The sequence below is a fragment of the Ambystoma mexicanum genome, chromosome 11 (genome assembly GCF_040938575.1).
Source record: "Ambystoma mexicanum isolate Mex_15411 chromosome 11, UKY_AmexF1_1, whole genome shotgun sequence".
Lineage (NCBI taxonomy): Eukaryota > Metazoa > Chordata > Amphibia > Caudata > Ambystomatidae > Ambystoma > Ambystoma mexicanum.
Window position 1 is genome coordinate 978,433,208 of NC_090934.1, and position 23,468 is coordinate 978,456,675.

The window sequence follows — 23,468 nt, forward strand, 5'->3', positions numbered from 1 at the left end:
TCTCTCTCTCTCTTTTCCACTTCCTGTTGTCCAGAGAAAAGAACCTATTAATTAGAGCCTCCTACTTCACTTCCCCAAAGCACTCATCAATCATTCCTCTCTCTGTATTGTCTATCCTCAGTCAGCTTCCCCTCTCTAGTGTCAGTGTGCCCTGTGCTACCTTTGTCCCCTCTTGTCCGTGTCGACTCTGTTGAACCTGCCTGTGCATCTTCGCTGTCCTGTTGGTCCTGAATGTTCCTCACTGGTGCTCTGAGGCTTAGCTCCACGTCCTCACACTTCCCAACCTGGCTACTCCCTTTAAACTCCTTTCTCTCTGCACTGCTTCTAAAAATATACTCCCTTCTAACTACCATCCTACCTCTTTTTCCTTTCCTCTCAAGTCATTGAGCATGATCTTTACTCTTAACTATATCTCCATCTTGATTCCAACTCTTGCTTGCCTCCACCAACATCTGCTTTCTGTCCTGCCAGCTGTACTGAAACAACTTTTCTGCATGTTACTAATTTACTTACTTCATCATGTCATTCCAAACATTCCTCTTTCTCTTTTAGACGTGTTTGCAGCTTTTGAAATGTTGGAACATTTATTTTGTTATCCATTTTCTTACCAAAGTATATTGGGGCAGCTGTTTCCTGGCTCCTTTACTGTAATTGATCATACTCTGCCTTTTCGGCTGGCGACTCTTTGCTCACTCCCTTTACGATTTTGGGTCCTACAAGGCTCAGTTCATGGCCCTTTATTATTCTGTCTTTATACTATTGCTCTTTTCTATTATTCATTCTTTGGCTTAAATTGTCATTTCTCTGCTGATGAGTCTCAAATATTTCTCTCTTCGCCTACCTTGTATGTTCAGCTCCAAGCTTCCCTGTCATTCCGCTATCAAGGTCTGGAAGCTCGTTCACTCTTTATCTCAACTTTTCCAAAACTGAGATTCTTTTCTTTCACATCCCATCCCTTGTGACTTTCCACCTTCTACTATTTTCCTTCCAAAGTTCTTTCTTATGCCCAGAATCTTGGTGTCATCTTAGGCGCCTTGCTTTACTTTAATGATTACATTTCCTCTCTTGCTTGTTCCTATAATTTTCAGCTTTCTGATACTAACATTCTTATTCTCAGACTGATTTTTTTCATGACTGGATTCTGTTCTTGCCTCATTTTAGGCCTACTTGCGTATGGTCTTTAACCTCATCATTCTATGTTTACCTCCACTAATAGTCTTCCCTCCTTCTTACTATTCTCTAGTGTTCTTTCCTTGCCCATCTTCTGTTTCTCTACTTGTATATTGTTTATAAATGTTTTCATGGTCTTGTGCAGCCTCATCTTCCATTCCGCCTTTCCATATACTCTCCTAGATACGCTCTTTGTTTTTCCTCTCTTCCTATTGGCTTTCCGATGTCCGACTTTTGCTAAGGTTTGCTTTGAATTCCCTATCTCTTCTTGCGCCTAAAGTCTAGAATACTATCCTCCGCCCCCATGTTGAATGCGTAACTAGATAAAATATATTTTGTTATTCATTAGTAACCAGTGTGGGGTCACCTTTTAAATTAAGTAAAAATAAATTATGCATTTCCCAGGAAATGTTTTGCTTGATTCTTCTACCCAGCTCCCTTTCCGCACCTCCCCCTCCACCCTACTTCTGCAGGAGTCTGTCCTGATATATTCTGGTTTCACCATCACCGTCTTGTGACCAATGCTGAATTTGACTTTTATGGACTTCATTGATTCACGGTGCGTCACCCTTTCTCAGCTCTCACGCTGGACTTCCTTTGCATCATGTACTCATGGTGGCCCTGAATCATGCTGTTCCCATCTTCATCTTGTATCCTGGCTTGCAACATTGTGTTACTACTGACCTCTGCAATTATATTTGCTTTTGCCCTCTTCTCCACTCCTTTTGACTGCATACTCTCTGTTCTCTCCTCCTCTCCCTTTTCTTATTTCCTTCCCTTACTTTCTTCTATGCACTTACTGTATCAGAATTGTCCCTGAACCTAGTATGATAGTAAACTCGTCTGTCTCCTCCCCCCTACTCTTACTTGCCCCCCCCCCCGCTTCAGTACGACGTCCTTTCATTGCAGCATGTTTTTTCATGGGGTTTTTTACCACAATTTTTTTGCCAAAAAAAACTCATAAAATGTTTTGGGGGGGGGGTTGGAAAATATATATATTGGGTGTGGGTGTTCGGGGATATGTACAAAAATAAAGGGGATGGGGGAACCCTCCTCCAAAAGAAAATGCGATTAGTTTTTTTGTAAAAAAACCAATCTGCGATAAAAAGGTCAGCGAAAAAACATCCTGCGATGAAATGACATGGAACCCCTCCAGCAGCGTCAGGCCAAGTACGATAGTCACTTGTTTTGTCCCCCTCTCCCTTCTGCACCCCTCTACCTCACCTTTTGTTTTTCTTCGGCTCTACCAAATGTTGTCAGGCCTAGTATGGTAGTTGCCTCTCTATTTCCATTTCCTTCCCACCATCCCCCTCCCTTCATTATCTATGTCTTAGCTCTTGCACTATCTGAAATGTCGTCAGGCCGAGTGCGATAGGTAAATTCACATCCTTACTGTTCTTGGCCTGTAAGAATATCATTGTATTTTCCCTTGTTGCCTCCCTTGCCTTGAAGTGCTTTGAAACACATTGTGTATAGGTGCTGTAGAAATAAACTATCATATCATATCCAGTGAAATTAATATGAGGCATGACAGCTAACCAGGCTTTACCTTTCCCCGAACCCATTGGAAGCATCAGAATCCCAGGTAATTTTAGGAGTGAGGATAGCTCTGACCTTAAGTCCCTGAGTTAGTTGGGGGTCACTGGAAGCAACAGAATTTTTTTTTAGCCTGCAAATGCCCCACAAAAGAGGCAATCTGTTGGCACACTGATATGAATGGGACATTTTAAGAAAGGGGACTGTGTAAAAGGTACTCCATGTGGAATACCATGATTCCTAGCAGAGGAAAATGAGTACTGTGGCAAAGTTCCATGTATTAGGCATAGGAAGGCCCGAAGAGACCGGGGCCAATGGAAGCCACCCGCTAGCTGGCGAGACACCTGTAAGTGCTACATGGGGAGTCCCTCAGAACCTCTCTCCACGGCCCAGCCTTCTAAGCAAAACCACCTGCTGATTTACCGCATGTAGAGAGGAAACCAAGTTGTGGGGATCAGATTCAGTGCAAGTGGTCCACAAGTTCGACCTTGTTTTCACTCACATACCAGACAAACGGGGAACTTGCCTGAACGCGGGTGAAGTTTGTGAGTAGTCTAGAATGGACTTGATATGTTTGGTGGGTAATCAAGAGATTTGATTAGGAAAATTTGATTCAGCTAAAATTTGACTTGAATAGGAAAGCTTTTTATGCATTAGTAATGGTTATTTTATACTGGTTGCAATTATATTCTCACATATATTTCTAGTAATCCATCTTTATGTACTTTCCTAATCAGTATGATTGGTAGGTTCACAGTGCTATACCCACTGGGCAGTCTTGCTTGTCTGCCTAGTCGTCTTTATTTGAGTAACAGTGTCAGTGATTTCTGATTGCAAACAATTGTGCATTTGAACTTGGACTATATGTTCAAGGATTACTTTGTATAGGACTTAAAATGCTTCTTAGCAGTTTGATGGGAAGGACAGTGTAGAGGGATTGATGATGAGACCGCTGCTGCAAAATTGATGGCTTGGTGGTCTGCTGTGTGTTCAGATGTTGTGAACTGAGATAGTCTTATATCATCTTTCATCCAGGGGGTAGCCAGAAGGTCAATATAGTGAATAAAGGGGACCCACTGTCAACTGCATTGAAGCATTGTTTGGAAATCTCAGCTCAGATGTGCCACATGTTATATAGAGGCAATGGTATTGACTCCAAACTAGGATTATCCACCAGCCCTTTCTTTTGAAATCCTTTTTCGCTACGGTGAAAATCTATACAAAATAAGGCAGCAAAAAAGCAGATTTATGATGACGTAAAGGATTGGCCAATCACCGCAAACCTAAAATGTGAAGACCAGCATTGCAGTCTAATTCTCTGAGCTTGCTCTCGAACTTTTCGTTGTGCTGCTATATTTGTGTTTTTTGGCCCAGACTATGTTTGTGAGTCCATTCTGCAAAATAAACTAAATTGTTAACAAATGGTCTGCCACTGTTCTATGCTCAGAAACAAGAGACTGCCAGGACATGTGAAACATGCCCTCTTTGGAAAATAAACTACCATGCATTTGCAGTAACTGTAAGCGTAGTTAATGCCATGCAGGTTACTAGATAGGAAGAAATACAGAATCTCATTGTGCCATAGGAGGCTATAACTGTTGTTAAAGGCATGTGTGAGGTGCACACGGCCGCCCATGGGTGCACGCATCCCGGGAGATCAGGAAAATGTGGGTAGGGCTGTCTGGGTCCTGTTCTCCACCGAGAGGGGCAATGGATTCTAGATGGTGATGGACAGAGTGGTTTGGGGGGGTGACGATCTTTGAAAAAGGGCATACATTTAGGCAGCATGAAATTGCAACAATTCACTACTGGTATGGTAGAACATTGAGGGAGGAATTGGTTTAAGGATGTGAAGTCCCCACCCCCTACCAAAAAGGAAACTAAAATAATGCAGCATTGCATGGACTAGGGAGGAATGCCCGCTGGAGGAAGGAGTGGAGTGCATGTGGGGAATGTAGTTAGGGTGGCATGAAGGCAGCATATAGCGGCTGATTAATGAAGCTAGAACAATTAAATGTAGGACAGTGCCTCCCTTTTAAGCATGGAAATTGTAGCACAACTTACTTTTACCTCTTTCACTAACATGACACTGTGTTCTTTGGCATGGGGGTTAGAAGGGTACAATGATTACTTGTATTATCTTTGGTGGTAAAAAAAATATAAACCTTCTTGTATCAACCTAATCAATTAACGGAGCAGTACACAAGATATGAACTCACTTGTAAGATGTTTTCTTCAGCCGCTCCTCATTGCTTTCATTTTTCTGTTTTTCTAGATTTGCCAAATACATTTCCTTCTGCACCGCTTCCCATGCAACGATTTTCTTATCAAGACCCTCTGGCAAATCTCGTTCTGTGCAAAGTAAAGAACCGTTATTGCATCATGCAGTCTTTTTCGATGTAGCAGTTTTTTCTTCACAATGAGAAGTCATGGTGTTCTTCTGAAGTGCACCGGTTGCAAGCTGATTCAAAATTAAATTTGACCAAATGACCCGATTCATGAAAGCTGTTTACAACTTGCGTAAGCCAACTGGTTACACAAGTAGGGAAAAATGAATGAAAAGTTGGTGTTTGACACTTTCCCCGCAGTGTTGCCAGAACATCCCAAAGCTTATCCCTGATGGACAAAGGGTTGCACTTTATAATAGCCTCTTCTTCTGTCAAACTTCCATGTGCCTGGTCTTCTCTGTTTCAGACCAGGCCCCAATAAAATGAACACATCAGACAGGGTTCTTCCTTACCCGTACCGGCCCGCAGTACCACCAATAGGAAACTTTTCTATGTTTTGTTTTGCCACACCCCCTGAAATAGGGATGTAAATGAACAAACTGAATTACAGGCCAGCAACTTAAACTGAGCACCCGACCCCCACATGGGTGTTGACGGGAAATTAATATTTGGGTTTCAGATGCATGTGTGACAATTGGGTGTTTTGGAGTCCCCTTTATGAATATGGGGACTAGCGTGCAGAGCTTGCTGGGCAGAAAATTAAACAAACGGATTGCTCATCATATCTTGTGACTGTGAATTGCTTCCAAATACTCTGTTTGACCTCACTAGTCCAACAGTATTCTCTTCAGGCTCTCTAAGAATCCTACCGACAAATGACGAGGGATCCAGAATACAGCAACTAGGCTCTTACAAGTCTTTACACCCAGAGACCACATCACTCCTGTCCTTCACTCTTTAGATTGGCTCCTAATTAGAGCTTGGATTGACTTCAAGATCCATGGTCTTCTTCACAGAGCTTAATGGAGCAAAGTTCCTTCATACCGCCATTAAAAAGTAGGAAAGTACTTCCCTGCAAGACAACGGAGACCCCCGGGTTGTAAATCAATTGTGGTTGCAGCTTTTGGGAAACTCTGTGACAAAAGGATAAATGCTGTAGGGCCCCACCTTTGGGACAATTTGCCATTAGCTGTCAATAAATTGGCATCCACCTCCACACCTGCAGAAGACTTAAGACTTTCCTTTCTTTTCAATATTATCTTTTTATTGTGTTTTGTAACAGTTATAACATGCAAGCATTTCAGGATACAACAGCAGAGAGAGACAAACTGCAAACAAATGAGGAGCAGTAATAAGGGCACACATGAGCACCATACGCTTTGACCTATAGGGGAACATTCATTACTAGCTTTAGGGACTGTCTTTCCCTACGTAAGGATGGCTCACTCACTCCCTAGTGTCCTGTGAACCATATAAGTGTTGGAGGTTTGCGTGCCACTCCTGGGAACTGGTTAGTGTAGTCGAAGAAGGGAGACCAGGTCCACTGAAATGTCCTAATAGTTCCCAGCTGGGTAGTGGTGATCCTCTCCGCCACATCAATGTCCCAACATTTTGCCCACCACAATGAGATCTCTGGTCCATCCAGGGATTTCCAGAGGTGGGCCAGGGATATTTTAGCTGCCGTGAGGATGTGCGTGATAAATTCAGCCATATGTCCAGTTAAAGGGAACATTCTGTTACCCATATCCCCCAGCAGAACTATTCCCGGGTCCCAAGTGATAGTCATTCCCGTGATCTGTTTTAATTGAAGCAAAAGCTTCCACCAAAACCTGGCTGACAGATCACATGACCACCATACATGGAAGAATGTCCCCACAGATTTGCAGCCCTGCCAAGAGTGAGATGAGATGATATGATTACTTTTCTTTAATATTTTCGGCGTGATGTACCATCAGTAGCACACCTTGATAGCTTCCTCCTTGTTCGTGATGCATCTAGAACCTTTGTGTGTGCAGGTCCAGATGTGGTACTAATCCTCTATTTCTATTTCCCTACCGAGGTCTCTTTTCCATTTAAGCATGTATTTCTCCTTTGCTGACGGGTCCGACCTGTCAAAACGCGTATAAAGAGGTGCTACCTTGCCTCTGGAAACTGCTGAGGTCAGCGTCCTCTCTAACGCATTGAGCTTCCCCCTCTCAGTTTGGTTTCAAGTTGGGACATCCAGTGGCTCCGCTGTACATACCTCTCTCTCCTTCCCCAATATGCAATTTCCCTTTGCATTCCTCGAATGTCAGGGGTATGCCGTTGCCAAAGAAGTCTTTATCTGTGATAATCCTCCCTCTTTCCAACTAGCAAACCTAAGTGGGTGCAGTACCGGGAAGAAGTCTGGGTTTTTCCATACTAGTGTTAGGGGGCCTAGTAACCCATTAACACCCTAGCGACAAAGTGCCCTCCTCCAGCTGTGAATAGTGTTCCTGCTGGAGATAGGAGGCCCTAAACCCTCCTAGATGTCTCATTCCCAAGTGTCGCAGGGTGAAAAGAGGGACCGGGAACCACGCCTCCTTAATCTGTTTCCAGCGTGGGGAGTTCTCCCCCTCTTGCCATGTGAGTGCGTGGGATAGCTGAGCTGCCAAATATATGAGGATGTCAGGGACGCCAAGGCCCACCTGTGTGTGTGCTTCTCAACATAACCTTTCTAGCAATCCATGACTTTTTCCTGCCCCAGACAAATTTCATCATTTCCATTTGCAGTGTCTTTAAGTCTTTGTCAGGAATTTATACTGGTAGCGACAGTCAGAAATAAAGAAACCTGGGGTTAAGTTCATTTTAAGGGCTGTAACCCTCCCCAGCCAGGATATCTCCTGTTTATGCTAGTGATCCATATCTTCCTCTAGTTCCCTGAATAATTGGGGGAAGTTGTCTTTATATACTTTGTTGACGGAGTTCGGAATACTGACTCCCAAGTAAGTGATTGATGACTCTTCCCATGGGATCGTTCTTTCTACAGTGAGGGAAGTTCTACACCAGCCGAGATGTAACCCCCATGGTTGTGTAGTTGGAGTAGTTGATTTTAATCCTGGAGACCTCGCTACATTTTGTGATTTCGTCCCATAGTTTCTTTAGTGATGTGCCCGGTTGGGTTAGGGAGAATAGGACGTCATCCACATATAAAGAGTTTGTAGCTATCGGTTTCCACCCACAACCCCTTTATATCTGGGTTAGAAGGCAGCTTGATGTCAAAGGATTCCATCACTATGCGAATATTAGCAGCAAAAGAGGGCATCCTTGGCGGGTACCTCTTTATATCGTCAGTCTCTGAGAGCGATACCCATTAATCCTTAGGAATGTGTGTGGGCTTTGATAGTTAGCTAGGACCCATATGGCGTAGTTGGGGCTAAAGCGGTTTGTGTTTTGGCTATATAGTTCCAGTTCAATAAGTCAAATGCTACGTGGGCGTCCAGGGAGACTATCGCTAGCTCTACTCCTATTCTTGAGGCGCATTCCACTAGGTCAAGGATCCACCTCACATTGTTGTGCGTGGTGCGTCCCGGGATAAACCCGGTTTGGTCTGGATGAACCAATTTAGGGATCACTTTTGCCAATCTGGCTGCTAGAATTTTGGTAAAGATTTTCCCATCGTTGTTTATCAGGGCAATGGGTTTGTAGGAACTGCAGAGCTCCGGGTCATTACCCGGTTTCAGCATAATCACGGTTAGGGACTCCTCCATGGAAGAGGTGACACGGCCTGAGATGAGAAACAAATTATACAGAGTCACTAGGTGGGGGGCCAGGCTATGAGCGTTGGTTTTGTAAAAGCGAGCCGGGAATCCATCTGGGCCTGGCACAGTGTTTTTCCAAGAGCCTATGGTTTCCGTGATCTCCTCCAAGGAAATGGGGGTCTCTAAAGGAGCCAGTAGTTTTTGAACAGCCGTGATTGAGGGGATTGAGGCCAGCTAGTCATTCTGTAGTATTTCCTCGATATAGGTCCCAGTTCTGACCTCCATATGGTGGGCTGACATTGCCTGCATTTTATCGCTCTCTGATAGAAATAGCGCCCCATTCTGGCTCCTTAGAAAACTGATATTATTGCGGGTGTGCGTTTACCTCAATTTATAGACCAGAAGCTTGTTAGCTTTATTGCTATTCGAGTAGTAGAATTGTTTGGTGTATGCTAAAGCTCTGGCTGATTTGTCAGCCAGATGCATCGAGAGTTGTGACTTTGCTTTTTTGAGGTCTTCCACAGACTTTCTAGAGCGTTTTATGTGCATTCTCCAGGTCCCTCATCTTTTCCCCCAATTTCACCTGTTGTAAGGAGCTCAGCCTTCGGTGTTCCGCCGCTTTCACCATTGATTCCCCTCTAATGACAGCCTTCATTGTGTCCTAAACAATCGATAGGGGGGTTCTCTTTAAGGTGTTTTCTCTGAAGTAGGCTGTCAAGGCCTCTGCAATTTAGCCTCTAATTACTAGGTCCTGTAAAACAAAGTTCTGTAGCTTCCAGGTCCCAGGGGGTTGTACCGGGAAGCCCGATGCACGGATACGGGCGAGAACACGGGGCATGGTTGGAGATCAGCCTTGGCTGTTTTGTAACCTCTTCCAGACACGGAAGCAGCTCGCCAGATAAGAGAAGCAGGTCTATCCTCGAAAGGCCCTTATGGCCATGGGAGTAAAATGAATAGTCACGAGTGCCCGGGTAGTGTAGCCTCCAAGAGTCCATTATGCCCAATTCCCTAAGAAACTGCACAAAACCTACTGCTCTAGAGTAGTTTTCCCAGGTTGGCTGTACAGTTTTATCATTGTCCAGGGCTAGGTTGAAGTCACCCCCAACTATGAGTCTCCCCTCTACGATGGACATGATCTCTAGGGCAATAGAGCGGAGAAACTGAACTTGTGATGATTTCGGGGCATAGACTGAAATAAGTGTGAGGGGTAGTTCATATAAACGCCCTTGTACCATTATGTGATGTCCCAGTGGGTCACAAAGAGTCTTGCTCTCAGTGAGCAGGACCTCTTCGCTAAGTAAGATTGCCCCTCCCCTCTTCTTTACTCCCGCAGTGGCAAAGAAACCTTTTTTTTTTACCGGGGGAATCTCGCCCTATGCTCGTCAGCTGAGCTGCTAGTAGATGTGTCTCTTGCAGACAGACTATGTCTGCTTCTAACTCTGATAGCCTTTGGGCCTGGGGAATTAAGGCCCTGTACATTCCAAGTAACTAGCACCAGTTCCCTTTCAGCATCATCTGTAATGTGTTGTCCTTGGTGGGGAAGCTTAATCCTGTTCCATCCTGCCTCCCTCCCTTTGGCAGGTTCTCATGCTTGGTGTCCCCCTAACCCCCGTAGCGAGGGCCTTTTGTGTGCATTCGTGGTGTCTGTGTAAAACCCCATCCTCTCTCTTTAACTTGACTATATCAACATGCTCCCCAAGACCCATTCCCCCCTCCACCCACCTCCCCACCCAGTAAACTGAAACCAACTTGTGAGCAAACCTTGTACAAGAGGGCGGAGCGACCTCTGACGGGCCCATGGTATCAGAGCTCACCCTCGAGTACTTTAAGACGAGATAGCTGCACCTTGAGGTGGATGGGGTGCAGGATTCTCTTACTCTAACACCATTCAATAAGAACAACTCAAATGGTTTGGCAAAGGGAAGTCCGTTTAATGACAAGTACAAAAAACGGGGAAACATTAGGAAATCATCAGTGATGTGATCGCACGTCTCGCTTCAACTTCCACAATCTTCATTCAAACAGCAATTTTTATAGGCAAAATTCGTCATTGTTGACGTATAACCCTCAAAGGATTGTCATGCAAGTCTATTGGTTGGAAAAGGTAACTTAAATATAGGTACTATATCTGTATATGGTAAGCATAAATCTCCACTTTAATTAGCAGCATGCAGAATGTTCACCCAGATGCGGCATGCCCCAAGATTCACCCTGCCTCTCTTCCATCAATCAGTACTTTAGCGCTATGGGTCAATTAGTTGGCTGAGGATGGCCTCGAAACTGTAGCTTCTTATCAGGGAAAGTTATGGCATTCTCTGGTTTTGGGTGACATCAGACGTTGGTACCTCTTCGCGCTTGGCTGGTCACGTGTCAGTACACCGTGAAGCTACTTCATTTTCCATCTATTTGGTATTTGATTCTCTCTTCGGCCTCGCCACCTGCCTGTGCCTCCTTATCTCGACCTTCACGGGCAGGCTGTTATGCTCTGAAGTTTCGATTCTTTGAAGTTCCTGCTCTCCTTCCTTCCTTAAGTTGACCTCGAATTTCCAGGCATGAGCTGCTTATTGCTAAGTTTTGATTCTGCTCTTTCATCTGGTTTTGTGCTGGTATATGAATCCTGGCCTGTTTGGCCCCTACCATCCTGGGCTTAATTCTGCTTTCATGTAGAGTGGACTGCACTTATATAATGTGCTTCATATATATATATATAGTTGGCGCTTGCCGCTCTATTCTTCTACTAAGCATAGCAAGCCACAATGTCTTCTTAGCTTCTTGCGTTACAAGCCTATGTATAGGCGTTAGAGGGTTGCTTACTTACATCCTGTTTTACAGTTTCTTTCTTTATATTTTGACATCGTCTCTTCTTCTATGTCTGTGATATCTTTATCCATGGTGTTTCGTCTTAGTGTGTCATCTTTTTGGTTGTTGTTTCGTTTACCTGCACGTCTGTGCAGGCCCTTGTATCGTCACCATTCGCCTTCGATTAAGGCCCTTTGGGTCTCTTCTGGGACAGTTTGAAAGTAGTCTTCATGTCGTGTCGCTGTTGGTACAGTTGTCTCAATGGGTACTGTGCTGCCCATGGTTGTCTGGTAATTGGCACTTCAACAGGTATTGCTCTTCCGATGGGCACTGGACAAAGCCCTAGCGCGGCTCTCTGCTGGTTTATTTGCTCATCATACGTCACATATCTCGGCGAGTATGTTCCTGGTATTTCAAAATGGGTGGCTGGGGTGCAGGCCTTATCTGGGACCTCCTCTACAACCTCACGACCTGCAGGGCTCCCATAGCCTCTACTCCAGTGGCGAACCCCTGTTCTGTCAAGCCCTCCTGTCGCTCAAATCTACAACCCATGTCACATCTATAGTTCCCGTGGACTGAGGTCTCTTGTGCTGCTGGACCAGGCCCCTCCGAGAGACCAGGGTGGTACACCAGATCCCCCAGTAGGGGTGGGGGGGAGCAAGGGCCTCATCAAGCCAACAGATATAAGCTGTAATTTAGGAGTACTGTCTTGTGTCCCTTAGCAGGGAAGCAGACCGTGCAAGGCGAAGGAAGCATGCACTTCAGGTGACTCTCCCTCTACTGCTTCTCTGCATTAGACCAATGGGTCTTCTCTTCCTGCTAAACCTGGACCATGCTCCTCTGGAGTCTTTCGGAAGGCGTCGGTCAGCCGGCATGGTGTCCTCGTCCCCTTCGGAGACGCTGGCGTGGTTTAATAGCTTCTCTGCTTCTTTCATTGTTTGGATCTTCCACTGTTTTCCCTCTACTGTAAATTGTAGTGCTGTCGGGAAACTCCATCAATATGCTATGTTCTTTTCCCAAAGCCACTCGTTATTGGCTTTACACTATTCCATTTAATAGAGTGGAGGACGTGGAATCTTGAAATAGCGCTATTGAGGCGTCTCTGAAGAGAAAGTGTAGAGAGTTTCTAGTTTTCCTCATAACTTCTTCCTTGATTTGAAAAAAGTGCACTCTTGCCAGGACGTCAGGAGAGAAGGATTGTGGCTGCCTTGGCTGGGTGCAATGCACCCTGCCCAGTTATATGGAAGCATCGTCGGGAAGAGACAGGACTGAGCGGAAGATGTCTCGCACAAACTCCTCCAGGTCCGATTTGGGACCGAGGGTGCGACTCCCCGTATGCGTAGGTTGTTACGGCGGGAGAGGTTCTCGCTATTTTCTTGCCTGTCGGACCCTTTGCCTATCGCAAAACTTTGTTCGCATAAAGTTGTTTCCACATCTGCTATTCTGCTCTCTGCCTCGCCACACTCTTTGGTCCAGCCCAGTGATCTTTTGTATTAGGTATTCTGTGCCCTTCTGATATTCCCTGGTCATGGCAGCGAGCAGCTCTTGTAAGTCAGTCTTGGTCACTGATTGCCCTTGGATCCAGGTCCGCAGCATGGACCATTGCCTCAACACGGTCGCCTCTTTTGTCTTTATCTGCCGCCCCTGTGGCCAGCAGGGTGGAGATGTCAACTTGCTTGGCAGCTTTACTGGATTTTGACATGTTGTATGCTCTGATCCATTCCTTGCCCTCCTAACAGTTGTTGTAGTGTTGCAACTACCGCCTCCCTATCTGGGTAGTGCTGTTGGGCTCTCGGCACAGGGCTCTGCATTCGCAGAGCTATGGGTTATGCGGCTCGCTCAGGTGAGGCGGGGTTGTCCCTATCCCTTAGTTGCTGTAGCTTGTGGCTTATAATTCTGGGCTGATCACTCTCCTCAGGTGTTGCAGGAACTTAATGTGGGCTGTTTGCATGCCCCTGGACACCCTGCAAGAAAGGGGGGGCTGAAAGAGCTCCTGTTAAGGGGGTAGGCGAGGGAGGGGAACCTGCAATCACTTCTCACGTTGCAGCCTGCTCGTCCCAGGGCACTACTCTCTCCACCATGCTGAAAAGTTATAGCGCCTCTGTACCTGAGGCAGTTGTCTGTGGAGTGGAGATGCCAGCCACTTTCTCCTTTTGTTCGGAATGCTCCGGCCGACTCCTGGACTGACAGGCCCTGGAGGCTAGTGCGCTGTCCTCTTCGTTCCCAGCATCGGGTCTCGCCGCTGAGGAGGTGCGCTGAGCCACCCTTTCACCTTGCTGCAGCAGAAGTGGGCGCGCAGAGCTCTGCCGCTCGGGTAGAATGCTACTGCAACTCCTTGTCCTCCCAGGGTTTGTCCGTGTGCAAGCGGGTGTCCCCCTTCCCCCGCATCCCTCAGTATCCGGCGCTGCCAGTCTGCACTGCCATTTTGAACCGGTGACCCGATGACAGGTCTGCACCGCTATTGCCATTGCTGCAGTGCTGGGTGCTCCCTCGTTGCTACCATCGGAGCATGGGGTCCTTAGGTACTTATGCCCCAAAAATCAGGCAGGTCCCATCTCAGCAGGTGCTATGTGTGTGTTTGCCAGCGGGCTAGGGCCGGGAGCCTTCAAGGAGCCATGGTTCGTTCTACGGCTCCAGGCCACACCCCCAAGACTTTCCTTTAAAAGAACTCCTTTCAACTCAACTAATAGGCATTCTTCACTGGTGGACATGCACCTCACAAAAGTTCCTCTTTAATGTGTTTGTCTTTCCCTTTTGTTATGGTCTCTATGGCCTCTTTTGCTTTGCTTTATATGTATGATGTACTAAACTCTTCTCCCAGTCCCTTCCGTTTGAACTTATCTCATCCGAATGACCCCATATAATTGTCAGAGATTGGGTCTCCCTTTTCCCTCCTTTTCTCTGGGTGTGCTACTGAACAATCTTTGCTCAATTTTAGCATGTTTCAAAAACCCAATGCAGAAGTACATTAATTAGGCAGTATAGGGTTAAGTATGAAAGTATGCATTGTGTAAAATTGAATGTCTTATTTCTATTTGATGCTGTAGTGAAAGAAAAGCATGGCAGAAGAACAGAAGAATAGATAATAGATGTATCCAAAGTCCTAATCTGGTGGGATGGTACTGTGAGAAACCAAAGGGTGTCTCACCTGCTAAGCCTCAGGGTCTTGTCATCCAGGTGGCCAGGACACAGCCATCGCTTTTGGATCCAGTTGCTGGGGGTGTGGGAGGATCACCAGGGTGAGGGGTCTTCAGGGAGTGGGGGTGAGATAGCCAATGGTGAGACGCAGTATTCCCCCCTCTTTTGTTCATCTACCCCATCCTATTTTTTAGGATTTACCAAAGTACCAAGTTCCCTACCCTTTTTTTACACTAACACTGGGCAGAGGAAGAGGGTGACTAAGAGTAACCAAACTAACTCGCTCACATTGTACTGGACATGACCCGTTAATCGGGCAAGGCAAGGTCAGGCACTTTACCCTAAGTGCATACACCTGATACCAGTTAGCTCTCCACACACAAATAAAAGGTAACACCTAAAGAGACACTCTGAGCAAGGTGGAACACGAGAGCGAGCAAAATGTACGGGACAAATGCACACCTAATGGAGCAGAGCAACAGACCAAGGGACGAGAGCAGCTGGCTGAAAACCCCAATGCTTCCCTCCTGGAGGTTGTTGACTCTGACAGACCGCAAAAGACATGTGGAGAAGGCCATATCCCACAAGTGAAGATTGCATTGTGTTTCAAGGACGCCAGCGACCCTCCCGGGTGAACGGCACAGTTGGGGAAGTGAGACCAAGCCTGTGGTACTAAACTTGACTCGAAAAGAAAATTGGAAACCGCAAAACAAGAAAGAAGCACACACAGATGGTGAGTTGGCAAGCGAGCTGAGAGACCGGTGTGTGCTAGTGTCACGCATGGCGGCCGTTGGCAGCTGTGGAGATGCTGGCGTTTGAGTGGCCATTGAAATGAGCCGTCACGCCGCCCGCGTCTGACAGCAGCGGTCTAGCCTTTCTGCCTCCTGGCCAGCGGCTGTCTTTTTACGTGCGCCAGCCCGGAAGCCTGCGCGTTGCAACCTACTCGCGTTAGGCTTCTGGGTTGGTACGTTGCTGTTCTTTCCTCCGCGGCTGCTGCCGCTCGTTACCTCTCTCTCTCCCATGTGCCTTCCTGGCTATCTTTCTTGTTCTCTGCCTGCCTCTCACCGTTTGGAGCGCTTCTCCCTGCTCCACTTGCCTTGGCTTACTCTCTGTGCTTCCCCTGTCTCTTCCCCCCTCTGCTCATTCATTTTTTGCCTTATCTCAGTTTTGTGGTATTCCCTTGGAGCGGCTCTCCCCGACTCTACTCTTTGTGGGGATCCCGACCACCTGGACCCTTCTACCTCACGCAGTCCTGGCTAGGAACCTGCCGTCCTCATCCAGCAAGGAAGGGGTTTTTTGTGCCTTGCGGCTTTTTCCCCTCAACCGGTCTGCCCCGGTTCGGGGGCCCTCTTGACCCCGGGTATGAGGGGCAAGGTGGCTTCCTCCCGAGGCAGACCTCATCTACACTCAAGAGAAGAGGCACTCTGGAAGAAGAGATTTGGAATCAAACCGGACAAAGAGACCGCAGGTGAGCAGGAGGGGGTGAAGTTGGCTGATTCGAGGAGTGAGCGTGACATAAAGTGAATGAAGCAGCAACATCCTATCTCAAGCGAAGGCTCCACATGTGTGGATGAGACTCAAAGAAAGGCAGACCCGTGAATGAACTTTAAAGTAAAATTCAGCTGCAAGCTCATTGATGCTAAGTAACAGAGTGGTTCATTCGAAAGTCTCTGTGAAAGGTCCATTGTTTGAAGCTAAAAGGTGAATAAATGGCAAGAGTGAAAGTAAAAATAGTAAACGTTGAGTCAAAGTGATCCTGCAGTGGTCTGTTAGGAAACCACGCACATTTGAAAGAACTCGACATCCGAAAGGGGCCAGAGCCCGATTGAGGGAGACCCGAAGTATCTTATGCTTGGGGAAGGGAGCCCCCCTTGCAACTTTGTGTTGAATTTTAGCGTGAGAGGTCTGAGCCCGGCAGAGGGGGACCTACGAGAACTGTGTGGTGAAAGGCCTGAACCCGGCAGAGGGGGACCTTAGTGAAGGTTGTGGTTGAAACAAATTTTGAAGTCAGAGAAAGAGACTTTAACATGGAAGGCCACGCAAGCCTTGATCCACGGTTCTGAACAGTGTACTGTGTTGAACACGGAGCCAGAGTGCGTCATCCTGCCTAGAAGGATTGCCTTACCCCGTGAGGCCTAACGTGGGTTCAGCCACATTATCATTTGAACACTGACTTTTTCTTTTGCATACATTTATCCTTTTTACACTTATGCACAAGAGATAGGGCAGGCATCATGTTTTGTTAGCATAGGCCATTTTGATTTGACAGACTTCACTAGGACCGTTTTGTTTATCGTTTGATAGTCAAGACTACTCCCATCTTAGTTATAGGGCAAAATAGAAGTTTCTCCAACCCGAACATTTGCAATAAAGGTTTTACAAATTGTATCCATTGTGTCAGTGTCAATAGTTGTGATACCATGCCTTCCCTACAGTACCTTAAAGAGAAATTGAATCCCCCATCTCGGTGCTCTGGATGAGCATGGATGAAAATACTATTTCAAAATCTGTGGAATTTTCTCTGAGGCTAATTTTTAGCCCGACATAACATTAATGAAAGGCGCAAAAGCCTTGCGTAAGGCTGTATTAGATCTAGTCTACGAAGTGCATCAGTAGCCGCATGCACATTGGGAGTCTAGTATTTGCTTAACTATATATTCAGGTTCACCCTCGAATAACCGAGTGGGCAGAGATGTGAATCGTATGCATCCAGAAGTGAGTTTTAATAGTGATGTGTGAAACAGGATGAACTTTCATATTACTGTGGTAGACTAAAGGTGAGGATGCACACCCAATCACTTTTATTGTATGCTATGGTCCCAATATAATATGGTCATAACATAGGCGGGACACTTAACCTCTGTTGGTGAAAGGAAGAGCAGGAACTTTTTTATCTTCATATTTCTTGTAAATATCTTTGGGTTGATGAAAATGTTGAAACATTATTTGACCAATCTCTTTTGTACTATGGTGGGCCGGAAGGAGGGGTCGGAATCTTTGAGGACATTCTAATTCACTTTTATTCAAAATATAAGAAAAAGGCCTATCTTTCCCTATTTCTAGAGGGAGCTCCCTACCTATCTAATGAAATTAAAGGTGCTTGTCTGTCATAAGGAAGTCCCAAAGAAAGGGAAGTCCTCAGTCTGAATCTAATTGTACCTGACCCTACCACTAAGATAACTAACTTCAACAAGTCTAGAAGATTGGCTTGATTCCCCTGGTGTGCCAATTTCTTCTGACAGTCTCTTTGTGTCAAGGTCTCTATTCTTGTGATGCTTGTCAAACACGATCTTCTGTAATAGTCTCTCTTTATCCCTTGGATCAACTCTTGGTGGTCTTGTCTTCTATAACAGTCTTTGATTTTGTACACTCTTTACTGATGTATCTGTGACAACTTTCCTTGTGATACTTTCCCACATTCCTGTTGGAGTTTTAGACCTCTCATAATGTATTGATCCAGGCTTTCTCAGCTTGGCTGTCGTGTCTTCCTACTTGACATTCCCCCCCTCCTGGGTTCTCGCTTTGTAACTATCTTGTTCACTTGATAGTCTTGTGTCTCCTTCTTTATTACAAGGTTTTATAACACAGTTTCTCACCTTCTCATCTTGGTGCTAATATAGTAATGTTCTTCCTTAATCAGGTCTGTGTCCAGAGTCTTCATAGACCCCATATAGGGGTTATTCAATCTCCTCTTTATCTGCTTTACACAGTTCCAATTACACAGGTTTATATTAAGTAGCTTGTCGTAACTACTGGGATGAGTTTCTTTTCTCGTATTCGGGTCCTATGTGGGCTCCCGTTCACCCTGTTGCTTCTCTGTATGCAGATAAACATTGCGGGCCATGACATTTGTTTGTGTGACCCTCTTCAATACTATCTTTCTCGTTCTTTATTTTGTCACACTCCTGTTTTCAGCTTCCCTTATGTCGTATATGGAGGGTGATGTTGGGGAGCTGTTTGCCTTCCCAGTTGCCTTTTAGTTCTGCATTTTCATGGGTCTCCCATTCTCGGCTTCCCTTTTGCTTTATACGGGGGTTAACATTAGGAAGCTGTCATGCTCCCACTTGCCTTCTATGATGGTCTTGGCGTGTTTTGTCAGGCGTCCTGCCCACCACGATATGGATGTGGTCTTGCCAACACCTGACACAGGGCTTTGCTTTGTTGTTTCACAACAGCTTTTCTGTTGTTCTGTACATTTGGTCCTCAAGCGTCTCACTCTGGCATTCTGTAGCTCTTCGAAAGTCGCAGGCTCTGCGGCTCATCTCAGGTCTGCCCCTCCAAGGCATGCTCACATCAGTGGGCTTTCCCAGCATAGGATTCTTTCTGCTTCTCCATGTTCCTCCACTCATCCCAGGAGGAGGAAAACAGCCAGCACATCAACCTGCTGGAGCTGAGTGCAATGTTTTGGGCCCTGAAGTCTTTCCTCCCCCTCTTGAGGGGAAAGGTGGTATGGATTTACACCAACAACACAACATCAATGTTTTATGTCAGCAAACAAGGAGGAACAAGGTCCCCATAGCTTTCCAGAGAGGCACAAGCCCTGTGGCATTAGGGTCTACAGCACAACATGTTTCTCATTCCCCTTCATCTACCAGGGATTCAGAACACTCTGGCAGACTCCCTCAGCAGGCAGTTGCGCTCTTGTCACAAGTGGGAACGGTAGGACGTCCAGCTTCACCTGTTGTTTCAGACGTGGGGCACTCCGGAGAGCGACCTTTTTGCTACCTACGACACCAGTCACTGCAAGACCTTTGCCAGCCACTTCCCCCATCCGGAGAGCTTGGTGGACACCTTTGCATTTACATAGGAAGGGAAGTTTCTGTAGGCCGAGACAGTTTTGGTACTCTGACCTCCTTGCCCTCTCAGTGGCGCTGATGAAGCTGCGCCCGCACCAACCGCTCCTGTCCAGGAACCAGGGGACAGTGCTGCACCACAACCCGACCTCTGTCAATCTGATGGCCTGTGTTCTTAGAGTTTGGGCCCCTGTCCCTTTCACAAGATTGCCAGCAGTTCCTGGGCAGTGCAATAGCTCCGTCCACCTTGAAGTGCTACAAGAACAAGTGAAAGCGTTTTCAAATATGGTGCAAGAACCATCGACTGCGATCTCCGAACATCCTGCCAGAGAATATGTTGCCTTATCTGTTGTCCCTGGCTCAGTGTTGCTTGATACATTCTTTTATTAAGGTGCACTTGGCGGCGATCTACAGGTACCACCGCTCTGCAGGGGTGCCATCACTGTGGTCCCACCAGCTGGTGAAGGAGTTCTTGAGTGGGCTGTTCCGGTCTTTTCCACTTGTCTGTCGCCCAGCACCTGTTATGCTCACCTGGCTCCCACAGAGGCATCGATCTGAACTGGACAGCTGCGGTCTCCACCAATGTGACGCGTAGGGCCGAGATGACGGACTGGACTGGCCCACCTAGCTTCGTTTGCTTAGCCCTTAGGAATATTCTTCTGCAAATGGAGAAAAGGAATTAACCACCCGTGGAGTTGAGCTTAAATACCCCCACCACCGCTGTTCTCCCCACAGATCACCTTTGATGTCCCCTCTTATAGTCTCACCTGATGGTTTGAAAAGATGAGCTCTCCATCCTGCATTGAGTGCAGGGGCGCGTTGATAACCAGTTGCTTCACTGGCTCGAAGGAATTGGTGAGTTCCAGAACAATATTGACTCCGAAAAGTATGTAGTTCGTAAGAGTTCACATGTCTGACTTTCACTCTTGTCCGATTCCATGTAGTTTGCAGCTTGACCCCAGCGAAGAGTTCCTCGTGGTAGCTGACGAAGTTCAGGTAAGAATTTGGCTTATCCTACACAGTTCAATAAAATAAGGCCAGAATGTAACCTATTGCTTGCTCCCTTATTCAGGTGTGGAGAGAAAATATGAAGTTCGGGGAAATAATGCCTCCGGCGGTAAAATTAGGTAAGTCTATTGCGGTGAGAAGAGTTCCCCTTGTTTGTCCCTTTGTCTCACCTTGTTGTCCTTTTTCTTCCCCTTAGGGGCCGGGGTACGGCGAGGATGCAATGGAGACTGTGCCGACCCGTGAAGAGGAATAGTACCCCTGGCGGTAATCAGGTAAGTCTATGGGGGTAGTTACTATTGCCTCTGTTTGTTCCCTTGGCTCACCTTTGCTGTTCTTGTGTTCCCCTTAGGTGCCAGAGTGCGGCGGGAACGTGCAGAAGGATGCGGTGGATCGTGAGGATGCTGCGAAGGCCGGTGAGTTCAGCGCGGCGCTGCAGCAGGCGAGGCGGCGCGCGTAAAATGCGTCTTTCTTCCAGCTCGAAGGCACGGTGGATCCGGAATTCAGGTAAGGATTGAAGGTTTTGCTCTTATTCTAACCTTTTCTCCTTCTGTTCCTCCCTTTTTCTAGGAGCTGCAGACTCGAGGCGGGCGTGGCAGAAGACTGGATGCAGGCTTGCAGACACGGTGAGCGTTACGCTGCTGGAATAACGTGAAGCGTGTGCTGCTCTTCGGGCGTGGTTTAAATAGCCACCCAAAGTAGTCCCAGGTAAGTATTCCTCCCTAGCCCCATCCGAGTAAAAAATAGTCCCTAGGTAAAATAGTCCCTTCCAAGCCTCATTTGGCTTGGAGCTCTGCAGCATGGCATCAGGTAAGCTTGCAGCATGGTCTGCATCAGGTAAGTTTCACTCTATGAGCCTGGCACCTATGGCTTATGGCGCCAGGACTGACTCTCTGATTGAGCCTGGCGCCATAGGCGCCAGGACCGCACTCAAACAGCCCCTAGCAGGAGTTTTTGGGCTTGCTCAAAATAATGTGATGCCTGCTTCTGGGGTTGCTGGACCTGGTCTGGTTCCCCGGGGGTAGGCATCATGACAGCACCAGAGCTAAATGTGCTACTCACAAGGCTCATGATTTATTTTGTTTGTCTTTGTTTACAGTTCAAAAGAGCTTCAACAAATGTATAGAACAAATATCGTCTCATAAACTAATCAATGTAAAAACTACTAGCAATTCCTGTTAAAAATCCATCAGTTAAACTGACTAACATTCAGTAGTTTTAAACTTAACTAATGCTTTCCATATGCAATTAAGATTCCTCAACACATGAATCAATTAAAACAGACAAACATTAAAACAAGCAGGGCATTTGTATAAAAATAGGATATTTGACACACTTTGAAGAATTTTGGGGTTAACAACATATCTGACCATTTAGGGACTCAGATAACAATTCTCAGTTTTCACAAGTTTCACGACAACTTTCAACCTGATCTACTCTTTGAACTCGACTGTATCCGTTATTTCATTTCTACAATATCTGTATCTTAATACCCAGCGCTTTTCTATTGATTTCCAAACCAGATTAAGTGCAATGTGCATTTGGTTCTATTCTGAGTTTAAACAGTAATCCCAGAAAGTCTGATTTGATCGAGTCGTAATTGTGCAGTCTTTCAGCTAATAAACACATATAAACTGACCCAAGTGAACTACACTCGGTCATGACTTGTCTCGCAGTTTCCAAGTGTTCAAGGGAATTACTTATCCGACATAGGCTCAACTCTTTAGGCATTCCCATGTGTGGGCCTCTGATTGTCAATAGCGGCAATTGATTAATTCTCAGTCTTAACATAAAATGAAGTACTGCAGGACTGGGGCTCAAGATAGGGTATGTTTGTGGCTTCATATATATATGGATAACCTGAGCAACTGTGCAAAAGTAAGGAGCTTGTCAGGTGCGCATCATTTTTTGTCCCAATTCCATTTGTTGGCCTTTCTAAAGAAAGAGTCCTTGACTAAAATGAAATTGGACCAACTTTCAGGTCTGGGCATCTACTTAATAATACGGAAGAACTCTAAGTTTAAAGTTTCAACGTTCTTCCCACCTAAACTCAATTTGCGTCCAGAATTCTTGCCCAACTCATTTAATAATGGGCATGTTGGGGACATTTTTGACTTCACATATAGGGCCCCTCTTCTCTTGTACAATTGGGTGCCTAAAGACACAATCCCAAGTTCGAGTTTTAGGTACTCCATGGGAGTGGTAGCCGCTAAGTTTAATGCTGTGCGCCAGAACCTGCCTACCAACCGATGTAGCTATCTCAGATCCCTCCTTAAAATGGCCTCCAACCCATGCAATATCATGGGACTATAACATTGCTTATAAAATATCAGGATACCCTGAATCGTATACCTTGCAGTGTTAATAAACACATTTCCTAAGCAGGAGCGTTGGTTGTCGAGCTTGCCTTGTTTTGACCTCAATTATACCTACATAAGAATTATTATTGTTCATTTCAAGCCCCAGATATATATAGTTTTCTACATAATCGATCTTACCCAGTTTAGAAATTCTGTCCGTCTTGTACAACTTTTTACTTGTTAGGAGCATGCATTTAGTCTTTGTGGTGTTTACGAGAAGTCTGTTTTTGTGTGCAAAATGGTGAAGTTCGTTTAGCATGTTTTTCATGCCAGTGAGTGTATGGTCGAACAACACTTGATCGTCGGCATAACCATGCTCCTTATAGTTTCAGTCCCTAATTTAGGGGGGCAGTTTGACCTCGCCAAAAGACGAGTTGGAAGGTCTGTGAGTTAGAGATTGAATGGCAGGGGAGCCAACACAGAACTTTGTTTGACTCCTGTAAGGGAGTCATGGTATCACAAGTATGACACTGACACAAGAGTTACAAGTTCCAAAACCTTTATTAAATTCTTACGGTTTGGAAAATCACCTACTTTGCCATTTAGCTATGATAGGAGTAGTCTCTACCATCAAATAATAAAGAAAGCACAGTCCTAGTCAGTCTTTGTCACATGAAAATGGCCTATACTAACAAAACCTAATGCCTGCCCTATCGCTTATACAAAAAGTGTGTAAATGGGAATGTGTATGCAAAGGAAAGTCAGTGTTCTAACATAAAG

General features: G+C 46.0%; 1 protein-coding gene across 1 annotated transcript in view; it reads right to left on the reverse strand.

Moving 5' to 3' along the window:
- Positions 1-23,468, reverse strand: part of TRPM5 (transient receptor potential cation channel subfamily M member 5) — a 473,179-nt gene that overhangs the window by 74,156 nt on the left and 375,555 nt on the right. The window contains exon 21 of the mRNA XM_069625407.1: positions 4,926-5,058. Coding sequence (XP_069481508.1) covers positions 4,926-5,058 — 133 coding nt within the window. The remainder of the gene's footprint in view (positions 1-4,925; positions 5,059-23,468) is intronic.